The sequence below is a fragment of the Pelophylax lessonae genome (genome assembly GCF_965119305.1).
Source record: "Pelophylax lessonae genome assembly, chromosome: 9".
In the NCBI taxonomy this organism is placed as follows: Eukaryota; Metazoa; Chordata; class Amphibia; order Anura; family Ranidae; genus Pelophylax; species Pelophylax lessonae.
Window position 1 is genome coordinate 269,503,685 of NC_138776.1, and position 22,544 is coordinate 269,526,228.

The following is a 22,544-nucleotide window of genomic DNA, read 5'->3' on the forward strand; positions in this document are numbered from 1 at the left end:
GGAAGATTATCCGAGAGAAATACAGGAATACAGGACAGGGAACACAGCTCAGGAAAGTGACCAGGGGATTACAGGCTGATATCACCCAGTCCCCACCCTACTCTGGACCAATCAGTGAGCAGTATGGGTGGAGGAATGTATTTAGTGTTAATGACCCACCTGTGCTGATCTCTGTAGGAGTGTCCTCCTCTATAAATGTCCCCGTTATTCCATCCTCCTCCATAGACTGCTGATAATCCCTCACATACGTCTCTTCTTCTTCTGCTTTAACTTCAAATTCTATATCGATTGGATCTCCACTCTAAACCAAGAAAATGAGAGAGAATATCATCTGGAAGATATAAGCTTCGTTATTGTGATATATATATATATATATATATATATATATTAAAAAAATAAAAAACACATCCCCTCCAGAAGCCCATGTTCTAGATGCTCCAATCCACCAACCTTGTAACATCGAGGGATGGTGTGACCTTCCTGTGTGGAGTCCTGGGAATACAGAGGACGGGGACATCTCTCTGGTGGGTTTCTGTAGCTGGATGACTCCTCCATAGTGTCCTGGTACAGATCTTTGTGTTCTTTTAGAAACTCTGACTCCTCCATCATCCCATCCTCATCATCCTCCTCTTTTATCTCTTCTTTAACCTCAACTTTAGAATCTCTGAGGTTTCCACTCTGAATATATAATAAAAATGACATCAATGGTAACAATGCAGATAATGTACAGATCCTAATGATACTATCAGTGATTGTTCCTCATCTACCTGATGATGGTGAGGGATGGTGTGACCTTCCTGTGTGGAATCCCGGGAATACAGAGGACGGGGACATCTCTCTGGTGGGTTACCATTACTGGATCCATCTGTAGGAAACACACACACTGACTGAATAAATGGATTTTTGTAAAATCTTACCGTAAAATCCTTTTCTCTTAAGCTCATTGACAGACGTAGTCCTCTTTGATTAATATCAACTTGGGTTATACTGCCCTCTACAGGAGTAGGACTAGGCAGAAAGAAAACGTTCTGGCCACACCTTAGGGGCAGTCCCAGAGGGTATATCCTCTCTCTCTCTGCTACAGGAAGTCAGTTATGTCACAAAGCAGTGTTAGAGAATTTAACCCAACCCAACTCAAAAACAGAGGGGCGGGTACTACGTCTGTCAATGAGCTTAAGAGAAAAGGATTTTACGGTAAGATTTTACAAAAATCCATTTTTCTCTGTCGCTCATTGACAGACGTAGTCCTCTTTGATTAATATCAAATTGGGATGTCCCAAAGCAGTGCCACAAATGAGGGGTGGGATAACAGAAATCAAAATCCAATCTAGAAGGCCCAACCGGTGCCAACTAGAAATCTTAAAGGCTCATCAGACAAAAGGATGAGACTCAACTGAAAATTCAACAGAAACAAACCCTCGAGGTAGACCACCGGTCTCCTCAAATTGCGGCCTGCAAAACCTTGCGGCCAAAAGAGGCATCCACCGATGCCATCACATCAACTTTATAAAATTTTGTAAAGGTATGAACCGACGACCAGTTAGCCGCCTTGCAAACCTGGACCACTGACGCCTGATGGCGGAAGGCCCAGGAAGCACTAAGCGCCCGAGTGGAGTGCGCCTTAACAGGGAACAGAGGATTCCGACCCTTAATAGAATAAGCCTGTACCACCGTCTGTCTGATCCATTTGGAGATAGTCACGGCAGATGCAGGCAACCCCTTTTTGGGGCCATCCGTGATCACAAAAAGGGAATCCGTTTTACGAAACGAGTCCGTAGCATTCAGGTATACTCTGATTGCCCGAACCACATCCAAGGAATGTAACGCAACCTCCCGAGGATGGCTGGGCTTAGGACACAGGGAAGGTAACACAATATCTTCATTCAGATGAAACTCTGAAACCACTTTAGGAAGGAAGGATGGATTCGGACGAAGAACCATCTTATCCCTATGAACCACCAGATATGGGGAACGACAAGATAATGCGGCCAGTTCTGACACCCTGCGTGCAGAAGTGATGGCCACCAAGAAGGCCACCTTCTGGGATAATGTAAGCAAGGGAATCTCCCTGATATTTTCAAAGGGAGGTTTCTGAAGAACCGACAGCACTAAATTAAGATCCCAGGGCGGTAAGGGCGCGCGCACTGGCGGAGCCAGGTGCCGCACTCCCTGGATGAAATTCCGCACCAAGGAATGAGTAGCCAAAAGGTTTCTGAAAGAAGATTTCTAACGCTGAAACCTGACCCTTGATAGTGCTCAAGGACAGTTTCTGCTCAACCCCCTGTTGCAGAAAGGCCAAGATTCGGGTCACCGAATAGGTACGTGGAGGAAATCCAAGAGATTCACACCACGCAATATAAGACTTCCATGTGCGATAATAGACTTTGCTGGAAGTCGCCTTCCTTGCTTTAATTAAAGTAGGAATAACTGAAGCTGACAATCCTTTGTCCTTCAGCACCTGGGTCTCAATGGCCAGGCCGTTAAAGCCAGCGATTGTAAAGCAAGATGGAAGATCGGTGCTTGAGACAGCAGATCTTCGGTGAGATGAAGTCTCCAAGGAGCGTCCGCGACCCGCCTCACCAAGTCGGCATACCAGGCTCGACGAGGTCAGTCCGGAGTTACTCGGATAACTGGAATTCCCTCCACCTCTATCCTGCGAAGAAGTTTTGACAGTAACTTGAGAGGATGGAAGACATACAGTAGCTGATACTGTCCCCACGGGGCGACCAGCACGTCTGCTGCGTCCGCTAGAGGATCGCGGGCGCGAGCTACAAACCTCCGAACCTTCCTGTTGAGCCGAGATGCCAACAGCTCCACATCCGGGGGGGCCCCAAAGAAGGCACAGCTGATGAAATACCTCTGGATGAAGAGACTATTCCCCTTGATCCAGAATCTGACGGCTGAGATAATCTGCCTGCCAATATTCCACCCCCGGAGTGAATATCGCGGAGAGAACTGTAACAAACCGTTCCGCCAAATGAGGAATGCTGACCACTTCTATGGCCGCAAGGGCACTCTTGGCTTGGTGATTGACATAAGCCACAGCCGTGGCATTGTCCGACTGGATCCGAACCGGGCTGCCCTGGAGCTGCTCGGTCCAGTAAATCAGACAAAGTCTGATCGCTCTCAGTTCCAACACATTTATCGGAAACCTGGATTCTATCGGAAAGAGTGACTTCCCCTGGCTGAGCATTGGAGACCGAAGCCACCAGACCAGAGACTCCCTGGTCCGCTCGCTCAACCGGATCCGATTGTCCAGGGAATCGGGATTCCGATTCTATTAGAAAAGAATCTCCTTTAGGAGAATTCGGGCATGAGACTGGAAATACGGTACTGCCTCTAAGACGGCCACCATCAGTCCCAGGATCCTCATGCAAGTTCTGAAAGGAACTAGGAATGATCTTTGGGAAAAGTGAAGAAAACGTTCTGCTCAAGGAACGGGAACTACCGCTCCCTGAATGTTGAAAGGGAAGAATCGCACCGGTAGAAGTGATCGAAACTCGATCTTGTATCCCGACCGTATGACCTCGTGAACCCCTTTATCCGGGATTCTGGAAGGCCATGGATCCGGAAACCGGTGAAGACGTCCCCCCACCCCAGAGATGGGTGGGGGCAGACCTTCAGGCTGTATTGGTCTTATCTTTAGGTTTGGCTGAGCCGGACTTTTGTTTACCCGACCAGCGCCCTTTGAAACCCCCTGAAGGGGCTTTGGAGCCCTTATCGTTCGCCCCAGCGGAACGAACAAACTTTTTATGAGCAGAAAAGGAAGGTCCTCGCCTGTTACGAGGTCCTTTACCTTTAGCAGTCTGTGGCAAAAAAGTGCTCTTGACCCCAGTGAGATCCTTTATAATCTCATCCAAGGTGGCCCCAAACAGGCGATCCCCTTGAAAAGGGAGATTAGCCAAAGCTCTTTTGGAACCTTGATCCGCCGACCAGCACTTTAACCACAACACGCGTCTGAGGACTACTGCTGATACCGATGCATGCCCTAACAAGGGAGTGGCGTCCAGGGCGGTGTCACAGACGAACTGTAGTCCTTGTATAATCTGCTCCCTCAAATCGGATGCTGCCGGGGGATACTTCTCCCCTTTAACCACTTTAATACAGGGCACTTCCCTCCCTTCCTGCCCAGGCCAATTTTCCCCTTTTAGCGCTGTTGCATTTTGAATGACAATTGCGCGGTCATGCAACACTGTACTTACACCAAATTTATGTCATTTTCCCCCCACAAATAGAGCTTTCTTTTGGTGGTATTTGATCACCTGTGCACCTGTTACTTTTTGCTAAACAAATAAAAAAATACCGAAAAGTTTGAAAAAAAAAAAAAAGTTTTTTGTTTATGTTATACAATTTTGTAAATAAATAAGTTTTTTCCTGCACTGATGAGCACTGATGGGGTGGCACTGATAGGCGGCACTGATAGGTAGCACAGATCTATAGCATTGGTGGGCACTGATAGGCGGCACTGCTGGGCACTGATAGGCGGCATTGATGGGCACTGATAGGCGGCACTGACGGGCACTAATGGGCACTGATAGGCAGCACTGGTGGGCACTGATGGGCGGCACTGATTGGCACTGACGGGCGGCACTGATGGGCACTGATAGGCGGCACTGGTGGGCAATAATGGGCACTGGTGGGCGACACTAAAGGATGGCAATGATGGGCACTTGTGGGCAGCACTGATAGGGAGGACACTGGTGGGCATCACTGATGGGGAGGGCAATGGGGGGCTCCCTGAGCCCTGATTGCCATCCCTGGTGGCCATAGTGGGCATCCCTGGGGTCATAGTGGGCATCCCTGGGGGATTTAGTGGCATCCCCCCCCCACCGAGGGTCTGCACTGGTAATCAATGATCTGATTACCAGTGCCGACCCCCCCCCCCATCAGGGGAGCCGCCGATCGGCGCTCCTTTACTCGTGCCTGTCAGGCACGAACTAAGGAAAGCCGATCAACGGCTGTTCCTGTTTACGATGTGACCAGCCGTGTACATGGCTGATCACATGGTAAAGAGCTACGTCAGTAGTCTCTTTACCGAGATCGGAGATGCAGGGTGTCAGACTGACACCTCGCATCACCGATCACCGCTCTGCGTGCCCCCGGGGGGCGCCCAGAGCGGTGTTATCCTGCCGACGTCATATGACGTCCGGTCAGGATAACTCAACCACATTCCCGCCGTCATTTTGTAATAGGGCGGGCGGGAAGTGGTTAAGTCACGGCGTAACAATTTGGCCCATTCTGTCAATGTTTGTGAAACTAAACCAATGGCAACCACTGGCCTGAAGGTTGACCCTATCAGGGAAAAAATGGAGCGGGATTCCGCTTCCACCTTTCGATCCACCGGATCCCTAAAGGACGGAGCGTCCTCCAAAGGGATAACAGTGGCTTTATTTAGTCTGGAAATCGGTGAATCCACCACTGGTGGTACCGTCCATTTTTTAATGAGAGATTCCTCAAACGGATAGCGCCTAGCAATGCGTTTGGAAATAGCAAGGGTTCGTTTCGGACCATCCCATTCCTCTTTAATTTTATTACCAAAACATTTGGGCAAGGGAAAAACCTTCGCCATCTTGGTAGGCTTGCTAGTACCAAAAGGAATTTCAGTCTCAGCTACCTCTGCCGGTGTAACCTCAAGACTTAAGGTTTCCCGGACAGACACAACTAGTGCATCCACCAACGCTTCTTCATGTGCTATGGCGGAGGCAGAAACGTCCTCCTCACTGTCTGAGGAGACCGTACCTGAGACAGCAGCCCCAGAAGAGGGACCTGCAGCTGCGGTGACCAGCTCAGAATCCGTATCTGAAGTATCAGATGAAATAGGGGTAGGCGGGGGTCGCTTCCTTGACCCCCGTCCCTGACAGGCTACCTCCACCCGGGATACCAAAGACTCCAAAACTGCTGATAATGCCTCAATCACAAGTGGGGTACTGGAGGGTCCTGCGGCCACCTCGAGGGGATCAGGTGGGGATACATGTGTGGCAGGGTCCATGATTATACAAGACACTTGCCAGCAAACAAAAAAATAATTGCAAAGAAAAAAACTTTTTTTTTTTTGTGTAATCCCCCAGCGCAACAGCGCCCCTCAGTGTTACCTGCTTCGGACCCCCACAGAGAGAGAGAGAGAGAGAGAGAGAGAGAGAGACCCCAAGGCTCACCACCTGATGCACAGAAGTTTCTATCAACCTGCTCTCAGCACTGTCTCTTACAGAAAGGAAGTCTTTTGGATCGATTTCCCGGGTAAAGGAGGCGGCTCCGCCCCTTTACACGCCTTCCGGCGCCTCCCATGCTGCTCCACGAGGTAACTGGTCATCTCCAAAATGGCCACCCCCATGCTGGAGACATGAGGCTACGCCAAGATGGTGGCCCCGCGCGACCTGCGGGAGGATGGCGGCGGCCTGTGGAAAGATGGCAGCGGCCTGCGGAAGGTAGCTATCGGCCTGTGGGAGGATGGCGACCTGCGGGAGGATGGCGGCCCGCAGATGGCAGTAGTCCAGGCACAGGCATCGGCCTGTATTGCAACCTTATGTGTCAGGTAGGACTCCTATATGGCTATCATAACCGTAATGCCAGCCACTGACTTCAGTCATGGTCCCTTTACAGTGCCCCTCATACAGTGACTTCGATAGTCAGCTCCCAAACCAAGCCTCCTGCTTATGTTAAAGGATAGAGGGGAGACCCAGGATCATGAGCGTCCAACCATCCCAGGAAGGGGCCCGCGTCCACCAACAAACCCGTCAGGGGGAGAGGGGGAACATATTACTCACCATACTGGAACCGGCGGGCGCCAACTCCTGACAGGACCCCTCTCCACCGAGGTGGGGGGGCTGTCGACCAATACGGACGCCGTGACTCAGTTTCTAACTGGTCGTCGGCATCCAGGCGAGACGTTTAACTCGCAGGGTCAGTCCCCGTCCAGTGGGACTATGTCGCGGCCGACCCAGCGCGGAGCTAGGGCCTGCACGCGCTCGTAGGCTGACTGGGGTGACCACTGGATCTCAACATCCAGCCCGTCGCCCAGTTTCAGCATACTTGCTTGAAGATCTCACAGGAACAACTGGAGAAAAAAGCTGCCTTAAAAATTTTTTCTAAAAAAATCTTGCCAGGATCAAAGATCCCAGCAAGGAACTTAGGTCCTTACTCCTAACTAGACAGTAAAAAACTGACTTCCTGTAGCAGAGAGAGAGAGGATATACCCTCTGGGACTGCCCCTAAGGTGTGGCCAGAACGTTTTCTTTCTGCCTAGTCCTACTCCTGTAGAGGGCAGTATAACCCAAGTTGATATTAATCAAAGAGGACTGCGTCTGTCAATGAGCGACAGAGAAACATTGTTTATATGTGTTTATCAGATGATGGGGGATCTAGGTGGAGCCTCCGTACTGCTCTCTCCTTTACAATAAAGTCTCCTCTTACCCGGTGATGTGAGGGGCGGCTGATTCTCCATCATGACGTCCTTCCCAGCGCCGCTCACCTCTCCTGTCAGCAACTCGATTATCTCTCTGGTGACTTCTAGAATCTTCTTTGTATTTCTCTATTCTATCAGGGAGGGAGGTGGAGGCAATGTGATGGTCATATGATCTCCAGACTTCACAGGAGGAAAACTCTAGATTTGAACACAAATAGTAAAATCAAATGACATTCCCAGAATCCTCCTCACCTCACTGGTCAGGTCTCTTTTTATTTAAACCCCACTTCATGCTGAGGTTTCTGATATTACATACAATGCAGGTCCAACATCACTACTTTGCAAGTAAGGAGGCCTGGGGTTCAGCCCACATCCTAAGAGCATCAGAAAAAGAGAGTCGGATAGCGGGATAATTGAAAGGGGAGCTGTGAGGTCAGTGCGATGTCATAGGATTCTCTGACTCTGATTGGAGGGACATTGGGAGGAGGAGCTGTGTGGTGAGTGTGATGTCATAGCAGTGGCGGAATTACCAGGGTTGCAGCAGTCGCACTTGTGAAATGGTTCCTGGAGTTCCACCACTGTAGGGGGGCCCGCTGCTGCTCGGGAGATAGTACACTGGTCATTAACGTGCACTCTCACAGGCACACAGTCCCCGCCCCGCCCATCCACTCCGCCCGCAGTCATGGGTACTCACAGGCACAAGGTCCCCGCCCATCCTCTCTGCCCACCCATTGAGTTCAGTAGGGTAGGGAGATACAATGTCGGGAGACTGAAAGAGAAAATCAGCTGACCCGGGCTGGGCCAGTAGAGTGAAGGGGGAGGAGCTCTCCACCATGTGAGGAGACCCCATGATGGGATAGGAGTTACTGGAGACACAGGAAGAAAGCCAAAGATATACTGAGACATAGCAAGGAGGAGGGACCGAGTGATCTGCATGGGAGTGACACTGATCCCATCCCTCAATATCAGCACTGCCACTGATTCCCACCCCCCCCCCTCCCACACACACCAGCACCTTTGCTCCAAATGAATCCATCCCTCCAACCACTGCTACCACTCATCCCATTCCATCCCCCCCAACCACCACCCTTGCCAATGATCCCATCCCCCCTCACCACAGCCACTCATCCCATCCCCCCACCACCACTCCCATCTCCCCCTCACCGCTGCCACTCAACCCCCCCCCACCACCACTGATCCCATCCCATTACCCCCCCCCGAACCACCACCCCGTAACTCATTCCATCCCATCCCCCCCCACCCCTGCCACTCAACCCCCCCCACCACCACCACTGATCCCATCCCATTACCCCCCCGAACCACCACCCCGTATCTCATTCCATCCCATCCCCCCCCCACCCCTGCCACTGATTCCATTCCTCCCCTTGCTGCCACTCATCCCATCCCCTCCACCATTGCTGCTTTTCATCCCATCCCACCACCACTTATCCCTTTCCATTCCCCCCTCCACCACAGCTGCCAATCATCCCATTCCCCCACCACCAGCGCTGCCACTGATCCCATCCCCACCCCACCACCACTGCTGCCACTGATCCCATCCCCCACCACCACCGCTGCCACTCATCCCAGGGGCGTAACTAAAGGGGTCACAATGGTTGTCGCTCATGTAATTCCCTTGTACACTTGGATGAGAAGGGGGGGCATATAGAGGAACAAATCCCCTCCATTTTTCTCCTGCAGCTGCTAAAAGCCAAGTTCTCCTCCTCTCCCTCCCATAGGCATTCAGCGGCTGCAGGAGGAAAATGGAGGGGATTTGTTCCTCTATGTGTCACCCCCACTGCCCCTCCTATCCAGGTCCTGCTGCCCTCCAGCCCAGGATAAGTGGGAAGGGCCCTGCCCAGGGGGACCCTTCATGGTTTCTTGCACTGGGGACCTGAAGGTTCTAGTTATGCCTCTGTGTCATAGGATTCTCTGACCCTGATAGGAGGAACATTGGGAGGAGCTGTGTGGTCAGTGTGGTGTCATAGGATTCTCTGACCCTGATAGGAGGGACATTGGGGGGAGGAGCTGTGTGGTCAGTGTGGTGTCATAGGATTCTCTGACCCCAATAGGAGGGACATTGGGAGGAGGAGCTGTGTGGTCAGTGTGGTGTCATAGGATTCTCTGACCCCGATAGGAGGGACATTGGGAGGAGGAGCTGTGTGGTCAGTGTGGTGTCAAAGGATTCTCTGACCCCGATAGGAGAGACTTTGGGAGGAGGAGCTGTGTGGTCAGTGTGGTGTCATAGGATACTCTGGGACATTGGGAGGAGGAGCTGTGTGGTCAGTGTGGTGTCAAAGGATTCTCTGACCCTGATAGGAGAGACTTTGGGAGGAGGAGCTGTGTGGTCAGTGTGGTGTCATAGGATTCTCTGACCCTGATAGGAGGGACATTGGGAGGCGGAGCTGTGTGGTCAGTGTCATGTCATAGGATATTCTGACTCGGATTGGAGGGACATTGGGAGGAGGAGCTGTGTGGTCAGTGTCATGTCATAGGATATTCTGACTCGGATTGGAGGGACATTGGGAGGAGGAGCTGTGGGGGCACTGTATGAGGTTTCTGCACACAAAGAATCATATTCTCCCGGGTGCGTCCCACCTCTTCTAAAATAAAAGATTAACTTTTTCTGTGGGCTTTGTCAGGACTCATCATATTCCTGTGATCTCCGTGTACTCCAGAGACTTTACTGATCACATTTTAGGATGAATATCTGAGACTGGGATCAATATGGAAAAAAAAAAAAAAAAAACAATTACGGATATTTATTACAAATGACATTTTTTCCTCTTTCTTATTTGAATCCTAAAAAATAAAGACATACATATTCCAATCCTCCTTAAATACACCCCCCACCCCCCACTAATAAAAGTAGTATAATCCGTTTGTCAGGAGTGGGTTGTTGTCAGGGCTGGGTTTCTGCTATTAATAGCAGCTCTCTACTCAGTGCACAGAGGCTGCTCAGCTGTCGGATAATTACCAGCCATTCATTGTTTCCACAGTGACTCACCTGGCTACCATTACCTGCCTCATTAGTCCAGCCTACAGCCAGCCCCTTTTTGCTATCTAAACTGCCTTGCTTATTTCCTCCGTGCCTTTGCCTGGTCAACATCTCTAGCGTGTCTCTGCTGTGTTCCTGTTATGACTTGCCCTGGCTGACATCTCTTCTGATTTCTGGCTTCTGATAACGCTGATTTCTGATCCCGGCTTGTCGGATTACCGGCTCTGTCTTCCAAACCCTGGCTTCTGTTTTAGACTACGTTCCTGTTCTGTGTTTTGTTGCTATTACATTAAAGGTGTGATTTTTAACTGTATTTTCTGACTCTGCCTGGTTTATGGTTCCTGACAGTTGTGCTCTTGCTCCTCATTCCAGCATCCTGGTTTTGGCTGTAATGTATTCTTTCTTTCTATCGGCCTATCTGCAAAGTGAGTGATGTGGTCAGTCTCTGGGTGGAGACCAAATCTGATTGAAGCCAGCCAAGCCTGCAGTCCCATGCTTGTGATATTGTGTTTGAAACACGTGCTCCAAGCTCTCCGTTTGTCTGCCCTGCTGTTTGGATTCCCTTGTTGAAGGCCTTGATTCAGATCTCGACTACTCTCTGAAATCTGCCTGCCTTATGACTACGGATTTGACCCTGACTATTCTGAACCTTGCCTGCCTTGTAACTGGACTGTTAAACTACTCTGCCTGTCTGCCAACCGCAAGTACCTGGTTGCTGTGCTCAGTTCGTTCCTGCCCTGGTGGGGTGGCCAGGCATCATAGCATTGTGATAAAACTTAAAGGGTGCTGCGCCAGAAACAAAGTGTAACATATAATGGAAATCAATCTGTGTATACAATAAAAAGTGCAATCTCAGTGTCCATAAATCATAGGTGCATTCCGGTATCCAGAACTGTGATCACCCAATAACGTGATTAGTACAAAATACTGAGCTCCACTCCACCGCCACCAGAGATCTAAGCCTCTCACCTTAAACTTTGACCCAGAGACCTGAGCCAAACAAAGCTTTTACCCCTCAGGGGTCACAGGCAGGTGTCACCAGATGGTGTGGTGGTTTCACTAATGGATGCACTGGGACCAGGTAACCGCGATGGTGCCGCTCTCACACAGGGCACAAAGATCACCACATAAGCAGAAAGAAATCTAATGTTCTCCATGCGGGTAAAGCATATACAGCCGTTTATTTAAATAAAGGTACTCACAAACCGCTTCTTGGAGACATGTTCGTAATACAATAAGACCGCACAACAGAGAGGATGCAGCGAGCAGCAGGAAAGGCTCCGCCCCTATACGCGTTACGTCTTTGCCGATAGGGCGCTGACTTCAACAGTAGAGCTCTAGAGAGCATTAAATTTCTTTCTGCTTATGTGGTGATCTCTTTGTGCCCTGTGTGAGAGCGGCACCATCGCGGTTACCTGGTCCCAGTGTCAAAATCACCTTTTCAATTAGCCACTCGTCCTCGCATTTCAGGGTGCTAGGTGTAATTCTGGACTCTGAACTATCCTTCCGGCCCCACATCCAAATCTTGCTTCCTCAACATCTCCAAAATACCCCCTTTCCTTACCAATGACACCATAAAGCTCCTAGTTCCCTCCCTGGTCATCTCTTGCCTCAATTATTGAAACTTCGTCCTCATTAGATTACTTTTACATGGGTAACCCCCCCCCCCCCCCTTCAGTCCACCATGAATGCTGCAGCCAGGGTTATCCACCTTACCAACCACTCAGCATCTGCTACCCCTCTCTGCAAATCCCTCCACTGGTTTCCATTCAGTGGCCTCTACCCTTCTCTGCCAAACCCTCTACTGGCTTCCTTCCAGTGTCCCCCACCCCTCTCTGCCAATCCCTCCACTGGCTTCCATTCAGTGTCCTCCACCCCTCTCTGCCAATCCCTCCACTGGCTTCCATTCAGTGTCCTCCACCCCTCTCTGCAAAACCCTCCACTGGCTTCCATTCAGTGTCCTCCACCCCTCTCTGCCAATCCCTCCACTGGTTTATATTCAGTGTCCTCCACCCCTCTACCGATCCCTCCACTGGCTTCCATTCAATGTCCTCCACCGCTCTCTGCAAATCCCTCCACTGGTTTCCATTCAGTGTCCTCCACCCCTCTCTGCCAAACCCTCCACTGGCCTCCTTCCAGTGTCCCGCACCCCTCTCTGCCAAACCCTCCACTGGCTTCCAACCAGTGTCCTCCACCCCTCTCTGCCAATCCCTCCACTTGCTTCCATTCAGTGTCCTCCATTCCTCCCTGCCAATCCCTCCACTGGCCTCCATTCAGTGTCCCTCAAAGCCATCCACAACTCAGCTCTCAGTTACATCACTAACCTAGTCTCACAATACCAAACAAAACATTCTCTTTGTTCCTCCCAAGACCTCCTGCTCTCTAGCTCCCTCGTTACCTCCTCCAATGCTTGACTCCAGGGATTCTCCTGAGCCTCTCCCATCTTCTGGAACTCCCTATCCCAATTTGTCTGTTTATCTCCTACTCTGTCCACTTTTAGATCATCCCTGAAAATCCTTCTCTTCAGAGAAGTCTTTCCTGCCCCACCTAACTGGGGTTTTATTTTCTCCATCAGCTCATCCCCCACAGTAATTGCCTTTTGTATCATTTGACCCTCCCTCTTAGATTGTAAGCTCTAATGAGCATTGTAACTGTACTGTCTGCCCTCACGTTGTGCGGACTGTTGGCACAATACAGGGGCGTAACTACAGAGGTTGCAATTGCAACTGGGCCCAATGCTCCACCTGGACAGGAGGGGTGGTGGGGGCAGCATGTAGAGAAATCACTGTCCTCATTTTTCATCCTATAGCTGCAGGAGGAAAATGGAGGGGATTGGTTCCCCTGTATGCTGCCCCCGCAACTCCTCCTATCCAGTTCATTTGTGTTCTGATGTCTCTGGGCCCCTGTGTGCTCCCCTTCCCCCCACCTCCACTGTGCTCCCTACCCTCTCCTGCCAGCTGCTGCAGGGGATGTGTCACAATAGAGAACCAGGAAGGGGTCCTTTTCTGAATGGACAGAGTCATAGTCAGTGACATTGTAAAAAAATAAAATAATAAAAAATAATACATTTAAAGTATCAAAAAATAAAAACTACTGACACCATGGGTCCTGCTGCAAGACTGTAATAAAGGGCCCCGCAACAAGAGTAAAGGGCCCCAGGATCAGTGTGAAGAGCATCAGGCTTGAAGGGAAGGGCCCCGGCCAGGGGTCCTTCTTTGTTTCTTGCACCAGGGCCCTGCCTCTCTGGCACAATATAAATGCTGTATAATAATAATAATATATGTGTGTATCATCATCTGCTGGAGATAAAAGAAGTTACAGTGACTATGGAGGAAGAGGACGGACATGACGGGGGGGGGGGGGGGGGGTTATTGGTGAAAATAAGATCTTATTACCTCCTCTGCTGCCACTCCCAGTGATGTCTCCTCGCTACTTCGTCCCGACCGCCTCACCTTTCACCCGGAACTTCCTATTTATACCTGACATCACTTCCTGTCTTCCATAGAGACTTCCTGTCCGGGTATAATTGAGATCCCCACCTTGTGGAGCTCAGAGGAACTGCAGCCCCAAGAATCATCTCGTAGTGAGAACACGGCCTTGTGCTGTGTGTGTGTATGTACTGTATATCCTTATAGATGGATAATCTCCACTCCCACCAAGGGGGGGAGAGAAATATATTACTGCCTATTACAATAAGGTGACCAGATTTTTAAAATTAAATCCGGGGACATTTTTTTTTTTATTGGCAAATGGTAAACTATTTTATAATCATATTTTCTTCTAATGATATATGCGGTGTATGTGGGATGTGTTTATGGAATGATTGTAAGATAAATACGTTATTTCTCACATTTCTTCCATGAGATAGAAAAAAAAAGATACTTCTTAGATTTTTTTGGGATATGACTACCAAATGTTAAGAAGATAAGAGAAAAAACTTGGAGGGGGGGATGGGGCAGCAAAATTCAAATCCAACCCGGGCAGAAGTGATGGTGTCACCCTCTCTGCAAGAGGTAAGAAATATTGCAGAGCTGCAATAGTGGTGAGACCCCCCCATATATATATATATATATATAATCATAATAATAAAATATGCACATCAATTGTACATTGTATTATGATTATATATCGGGGGTCTCACCACTATTTGCACATTGCAGCTCTGCGATAATTCTTCCCTTTTGCAGAGAGGGTGACACCATCACTCCTATATTCTAATACACGGAATGATTAGCATCTCTGTTATTATTATTGTATGTGGGGGGTTTCACCATTATTTGCACATTGAAGCTCTGCAATTTCTCAGAATATTTGTGCAGAGAGGGTGACACCATCATTGCTATGTTGCAATACATTGGTGGATTTGCACTGGATATTCATGTATAGGTGTCACCATTGCACTTATAAGTCCATTTGTAGAATATTATAGATGAAGTGTAGGGCAGTGCTGCATTTTTGGCTTTTTATTGTTGCACGTTAGATGAGGGAACCAGCTAACAAGATTCTCTTATTGCTTTTCAGATTTTTTTAGTTGCATTGTAGATGTTTTACTGGATTTCTTATGTCCTCTGTGTACTGGTAACCAGTGACCCTGCATATTGGAGGTCAGTGTGCCCCCTGTATGCTGGCGGTCAGTGTGCCCCCTGTATGCTGGCGGTCAGTGTGCCTCCTGTATGCTGGCGGTCAGTGTGCCCCCAGTATGCTGGAGGTCAGTGTGCCCCCAGTATGCTGGAGGTCAGTGTGCCCCCTGTATGCTGGCGGTCAGTGTACCCCCTGTATGATGGAGGTCAGTGCGCCCCCTGTATGATGGAGAGTAGTGTTCCCCTGTATGCTGGCAGTCAGTGTGCCCCCAGTATGCTGGAGGTCAGTGTGCCTCCTGTATGCTGGCGGTCAGTGTTCCCCCTGTATGCTGGCGGTCAGTGTGCCCCCTGAATACTGGAGGTCAGTGTTCCCCCTGTATGCTGGAGGTCAGTGTTCCCCCTGCATGCTGGAGAGTAGTGTTCCCCCTGCATGCTGGCGGTCAGTGTACCCCCTGTATGCTGGAGGTCAGTGCGCCCCCTGTATGCTGGTGGTCAGTGCGCCCCCTGTATGCTGGTGGTCAGTGCGCCCCCTGTATTTTGGAGGTCAGTGTGCCCCTGTATGCTGGTGGTCAGTGTGCCCCCTGTATGCTGGAGGTCAGTGTGCCCCCTGTATGCTGGAGGTCAGTGTGCCCCCTGTATGCTGGTGTTCAGTGTTCCCCCTGTATGCTAGCGGTCGTGTGCCCCTGTATGCTGGAAGTCAGTGTGCCCCCTGTATGCTGGAGGTCAGTGTGCCCCCTGTATGCTGGCGGTCAGTGTGCCCCCTGTATGCTGGCGGTCAGTGTGCCCCCTGTATGCTGGTGGTCAGTGTTCCCCCTGTATGCTGGAGGTCAGTGTGCCCCCTGTATGCTGATTGTCAGTGTGCCCCCTGTATGCTGAAGGTCAGTGTGCCCCCTGTATGCTGGAGGTCAGTGTGCCCCCTGTAAGCTGGAGGTCAGTGTTCCCCCTGTATGCTGGCGGTCAGTGTGCCCCTGTATGCTGGTGGCCAGTGTTCCCCTGTATGCTGGTGGCCAGTGTTCCCCTGTTTACTGGAGGTCAGTGTACCTCCTGTGTGCTGGCAGTCAGTGTGCCCCCTGTATGCTGGAGGTCAGTGTGCCCCCTGTACGCTGGCGGTTAGTGTGCCCCCTGTACGCTAGCGGTCAGTGTGCCCCCTGTATGCTGGAGGTCAGTTTTCCCCCTGAATGCTGGAGGTCAGTGTGCCCCCTGTATGCTGGAGGTCAGTGTTCCCCCTGTATGCTGGAGGTCAGTGTGCCCCCTGTATGCTGGAGGTCAGTGTTCCCCTGTATGCTGGCGGTCAGTGTGCCCCCTGTATGCTGGAGGTCAGTGTGCCCCCTGTATGCTGGAGGTCAGTGTTCCCTTGTATGCTGGAGGTCAGTGTGCCCCCTGTATGCTGGCGGTCAGTGTGCTCCCTGTATGCTGGAGGTCAGTGTACCCCCCCCTGTATGCTGGAGGTCAGTGTGCCCCCTGTATGCTGGAGGTCAGTGTGCCCCCTGTATGCTGGAGGTCAGTGTGCCCCCTGTAAGCTGGAGGTCAGTGTTCCCCCTGTATGCTGGCGGTCAGTGTGCCCCTGTATGCTGGCGGTCAGTGTGCCCCTCTATGCTGGCAGCAGTGTACCTCCTGTATGCTGGTGGTCAGTGTTCCCCCTGAATGCTGGCGGTCTGTGTGCCCCTGTATACTGGAGGTCAGTGTGCCCCAGTATGTTGGACGTCAGTGTGCCCACTTTATGCTGGCGGTCAGTGTGCCCACTGTATGCTGGCGGTCAGTGTGCCCCCTGTATGCTGGAGGTCAGTGTGCCCCGGTATGCTGGAAGTCAGTGTGCCCCGGTATGCTGGCGGTCAGTGTGCCCCTGTATGTTGGACATCAGTGTGCCCACTGTATGCTGGCGGTCAGTGTGCCCACTGTATGCTGGCGGTCAGTGTGCCCCCTGTATGCTGGAGGTCAGTGTTCCCCCTGTATGCTGGAAGTCAGTGTGCCCTGGTATGCTGGAGGTCAGTGTTCCCCCTGTATGCTGAAGGTCAGTGTTCCCCTGTATGCTGGCAGTCAGTGTTCCCCCTGTATGCTGAAGGTCAGTGTTCCCCTGTATGCTGGCAGTCAGTGTTCCCCCTGTATGCTGGAGGTCAGTGTTCCCCCTGTATGCTGGTGGTCAGTGTACCCCCTGTATGCTGGAGGTCAGTGTGCCCCCTGTATGCTGGAGGTCAGTGTTCCCCCTGTATGCTGGAGGTCAGGGTACCCCTGTATGCTGGAGGTCAGTGTGCCTCCTGTATGCTGGAGGTCAGTGTGCCACCTGTATGCTGGAGGTCAGTGTGCCCCCCCCCCCCAGTCGGTCAGTCCAGTCAGTTAGTTACTACAGTTGGCAAACCAATGTGCACCCCCCTTGGTCGGTCAGTTCAGTCAGTTAGTTTAGTCAGCTCAGTCAGTTTAGTCAATAAGTTCAGTCGGCAAACCAATACACCACCCTCTCCCCCCCTTGGTCGGTCAGTTCACTCAGTCAAATAGTTCAGCCAGTCCAGTCAGTCAGCCAGTGACACATCACCCCCCCCCCTCTGCCTCCACACCTTCTCCTTCCTCCTGTCTGAGTCACGGAGTGCTGCATGGCTGAGCCGCTCTCCTCCTCTGTGTGTCTTCTGCCTCTTCCTGGCCAGTAAGACCGCTTCTCCTTTTGGGCAATTAGGAAAGGGGTCTCACAACCCTCTTCCTGATTGGCTGGGAGGAGAGTCAGTGTGACAATAGTGAATATTGTCACACAACTGGGTGGGCTCAGGCGGCAGTGCTCTGTGCCCGGAGCCCACCCTTTTTTGAAGCCTATTAGAGGCTCTGGCTCTAATCACATGCTTAAAAAAAAAATCCCCAATTGGAATCCATGCGTCCGGCGCCCTGCATGTAGATTAGGGGATTTGGGTTTGGGCAGTGCCCCTGCGCCCCCAATGGACGGGCCGCCCCTGCTCCTCAGGACAGAAATGAAGACAAAGGTAGGCGACTGCACCAAACTTTGATAATATGCAGCAATGCACATCGATCACCCAGAGAGCAGAGTCCTCTCCATAGGTTTTGCTTTTGGTTACTCCCTAGCAGCCCGCATGGCGTCTGCTCCCTTCTGCTGACCTCAAGCCAAACATACTCACGTGTCCCGCACCTCTTCCACAGGGCAATCGATGCATCCACAGGGCGACCCTGATCCCAGAGGCAGGAACACAACTGCTATATCTGGGTTGGGCGCGCTTAGGAGACATGTGCAGAACGGAAACATTTTCGTATCATTATGGAATTCCTTTAGTTCAGTTTCTTAATTAGTTTATTTTTGTTTAGAAATTCCGATCGGTCGAAAAATGATCGACTGATTCGAATTCTGTGTGAAGAAATAGCTGGTTGTTAAGCGGGGGGCTGGGAAGCCGGCCGCCCGCATCCTTAACAACCGATAACTCATCAGCTGTCAGCGGGCTTCCCCACTGACAGATGAATAGAAGGAAAATAATAATAATATAATTGCCCGGCCCTAGAAAAATGTTTAAAAAAAATGATGTGGGGTCCCCTCCCCCAGTCTATACCAGGCCCATGCAAATATGTAAAAAAAATAAAATGGCGCGGGGTTCCCCAAAATCCATACCAGACCTTTACCTGAGCATGTAGTTCAGAAGGTCAGGAAAGGGGGGATAAGCAAGCACCCCCCCAACCCATACCAGGTGGGTGCTTTGGGGCACCTCTCCCACCCCATAGCACCTTGTCCCCATGCTGATGGGGACTAGGGATGATGGAACGGTTTGGGTCGACCATCGGTTCGACCCGAACATTGACTGTTCGAAATTCGGCCGAATTCCGAACTTTTTGCGGAAAAAGTTCGGACTTCGGCAACCAAAACGCAATGGGACAGGAACTGGGCTTTAAAAGCCTGTGATTGGACCAGAAACATCAGTAAAAGCAAATTGAGGGGGCAGGAGGATGGTAGGAATGTGATTGGAGTGACTAGGGGTTCCAGAGGCCAATCAGTAGTGAATACGCCCCCCAGTATATAAGATAGCCCCGCCAAATCTCTAGCACTGTAATACAGGGATGTGGAAGAGAGTGGAAGCAGTTCTGTTACTCCTGCTGCAAAAGTGTCATTTAGCAATTATTAGTGTGAGGAAAGGTATATCTAGTGTAGTTAGGGTGCTATTTTCCACTATAGTTAGATTCAAAAATCTAGTTTCTGTAGGGAAAGTGTTAGGTGCCAGGGTGACCGTAATGTAGTTTAGGGTGAACTGACTCTGACTGCTATGCCAGGGTGACCAAACCCTTCCATGTCAGGGTGACCGCCATAAGAAAAAGATCGTTTGTCTTAGAATTGCAGTAGAGCAGGATAGTGGCTCCGCTCCTTTCACACATGGGCGTTTTTGTTTCAAGCGTTTATTGGGCATTTTTTGGGCGTCTTTGGAGGCAGGTATGACATCTGAACTTCTGTATAGGGGTATATATACACACACACATATATGTATATATACCCATACACACATATAGGTGTGAAAGTAGCGGAACCCCATACATGCGCTAATGAAATTATTTGCAGGGATGTGGCTCCGCTCCTATCACACCAATATGTGTGTATATATATACCCCTATACAGAAGTTCAGATGTTATGCCTGCCTCCAAAGATGCCCAAAAAATGCCCAATAAACGCCTGCAACAAAAACGCCCAGGTGTGAAAATAGCGGAGCCCCATCCCTGCTCTACTAAAAATTCTAATAAAAATTATCTTTTTTTTCTGGTTCTGGACATGCTACAGAGCTGAAACTTCACAGGTACACTTTTTTAGACCCCCCAGACACTAAATCCAAAGAAATCTCATTTTTCTTTTTTTTTTCAATAATTTTTTCAATAATTGGCTCTCTATCAAAAACGAGAATTTTTAAGAACTTTTTTTGTGTGATTAATAGTCCCTGGGGCATGACCCAGAACCTTAGGCACTTTTTAGGGGCATTTATTGGGTTTTAGGGCTTCAAAATGGTGTATTTTGATTACCGAAGTTCGGGTCCCATTGATTTCAATGGGGTTCTGGAATCCGAACCCAAACTTTCGGGAAGTTTAGGTGTTCTGGTCGAACCAAACTTTTCAAAAGTTTGATCATCCCTAATGGGGACAAGGGCCTCTTCCCCACAACCGTGGCCGGTGGTTGTGGGGGTCTGTAGGCAGGGGGCTCCTCATAATCTGAAAGCCCCTTTTACCAAGGTCCCTTCCACTTTCCTGACCTGCCGGGGTGCATGCCGGGATAAAGGGTCTGGTATGGATTTCAGTGGAGAACCCACGCTGGGATTTTTTTTTCTTTAATTTTGGCCCCGAAGGCCCTCGTATGGACTGGGGGGGACGGGGACGGGGGACCATGCCATTTTTTTCTATTGCCGATCAATGATGGCATTCTTTTCTTTCCATTCATCTGTCAGTGGGGAAGCCCGCTGACAGCTGATAAGTCATGGTTGGCAAGGATGCAGGCGGCCGACTTCCCGGCTTTCTGCTTAACAACCAGCTATTTCTTCACACAGAATTTGCATCGGTCGATCGTTTTTTGACTGATCCGTATTCAAATCGTTCTGAAAAGTTGGAATTCATTAGAAAATGAATAAACAAAACAAATTTTAACAGATTTCAACAAAATTCATTACAATTTCATTTGGAGATTTGGATACATCGGAATCTAGGAATAACCAAAAATTTGTCAGAATTTGTATTCGCAGCAAAACAGATTTCACGTGTCTAACACTTAATGGCCACCCGCTAACAGCTGGGCTCCCAGCCAATGCAAATGGCCTCCGATGGCAGGGCCCACTCTCCAGGCATGGATCCTCTACATATGTGTGCCATAACACCACCCCGCTGATAGCTGGGGACTCAATGACCACTCGGGACATCCTGGAAGACTTCTGGATACCAAAGGAAGCTCCTGACATCCCGCACAGCTGCCCAGCACCAGACCCGCCCACTAATACTTCCAATAGCTAGGAAAACTTCCTACAAAAATGGTCCTATAAGTGAGTAGGACAAAAAAAGGAATGCAGCCATTGGCTTATCCTGAACATTTATGGGGGTGGGGTCTTATGGGGGAGGAATGAGAGCGGGCTACCCAAACCTATCCTGCCATGGACTTCTGTCAGGAAAGCACATTATGGCCACTAGATGGAACTGACCATTATAGGAAATCCCAATTCACCATGACTGGGGGAATACGGGTCACATTTCATCAACACATTTATAACAACCAGATTTGTAAGTGTTTGTGAAATCTTCCCGCACAAAATGTACTCAGCCAATGAAAGGTAAGGACTCCATTTTTATTTTTCTCCTGCTATCAATGGCCAACACGAGACAACACTTCATCCATGTCTTTGGTGGTCTCTGATCTTCTTATGAAGGGTTTCTTACATGATGAAGATCAGCCATGGAGTATATCTGAGGTGTATATCAGGGTGTGCTTCTTCCCCACATGTCCACCAACATTCATATAGAAGACATTTCCCACACTCAAGGCACTAATACACCTCCAGGGTTGTGTGGGACCCCTGATGTACAGGAAGACAGGACTTCAGTGAGGAACATTTCCCGCACTCAGGACAGCAATACAACTTCTGACCAGTGTGAGATCTCTGATGCGTGGAAAGATTGGACATCTCTGAGAAACATTTCCCGCACTCAGAACAGGATTACGGCTTTTCCCCCGTGTGCACTCTCTGATGCATGGAAAGAGCGGATTTTCGTGAAAAACATTTCCTGCATTCAGAACAGGAATACGGCTTCTCACCAGTGTGCGATCTGTGATGCTTGGAGAGATTGCACTTATCTGAAAAACATTTCCCGCACTCAGGACAGCAATACGGCTTCTCACCAGTGTGAAATCTCTGATGTCTGGAAAGATTGGACTGCAATGAAAAACATTTCCCGCACTCAGGACAGGAATACGGCTTCTCACCAGTGTGAAATCTCTGATGTCTGGAAAGATTGGCCTGCATTGAAAAACATTTCCCGCACTCAGGACAGGAATACGGCTTCTCACCAGTATGAGATCTTTTATGCAAATTAAGCCTGGATTTTAAACGGAAACACTTCCCGCACTCAGTACAGGAGAATCTCTTATCTGCTGTAAGGACGGCACTGTCCCTCACAGTCTGAGGTTCCTCAGGATAAGAGGAATACGATGGCCCATCTACACTGTGTGGTGCCGGATGGACATTTGAGGTCGCCGGGTTTTCTCCTGGACTATACTGTGTGATGTCCTCATCTTCTACTTTACAGTCTGGAGACAAAGTGAGACAATCCTCTGAGGTTTTCCTCATCTCCCGTCCATCTACTAAAATAGAAATACAAAGATTATTACTAGACATCAGCAGATTGGTTCCCCTAAACCAGGACTCCGCCCACATCAGGCAGCTTTCTCTCTGAGGATCTTACAATTCCCCCCTCAAGGTAACTAGTAAATGGGTCCTCTGATCTCCTACCAGTTCATTTCTTTATTCATGGACCTTAGTCAGAGAGTGAGGAGAACAACGAGAACTGTCTTTTATAGGAGTGACAGTGATGAGGGGATTATAGGACGAGTGTCCCCTC

The 22,544-nt window shown here is 50.0% G+C and overlaps 2 protein-coding genes across 2 annotated transcripts in view; both read right to left on the reverse strand.

Moving 5' to 3' along the window:
* The window catches only part of LOC309564033 (uncharacterized protein), a gene marked incomplete at both ends in the record, with an annotated part of 247,142 nt that extends 235,224 nt beyond the window's left edge, over positions 1-11,918 (reverse strand). Inside the window, 1 exon segment of the mRNA XM_082268657.1 lies at positions 11,816-11,918. Within this exon segment, the coding sequence (XP_082124783.1) occupies positions 11,816-11,918 (103 nt within the window).
* LOC309564458 (uncharacterized protein) overlaps positions 1-22,324 on the reverse strand; it is a 1,566,033-nt gene extending 1,543,709 nt beyond the window's left edge. Inside the window, exon 1 of the mRNA XM_082269088.1 lies at positions 21,648-22,324. Coding sequence (XP_082125214.1) covers positions 21,648-22,321 — 674 coding nt within the window. The 5' untranslated portion in view covers positions 22,322-22,324. The remainder of the gene's footprint in view (positions 1-21,647) is intronic.
* Between the last annotated feature and the right edge of the window lie 220 nt (positions 22,325-22,544).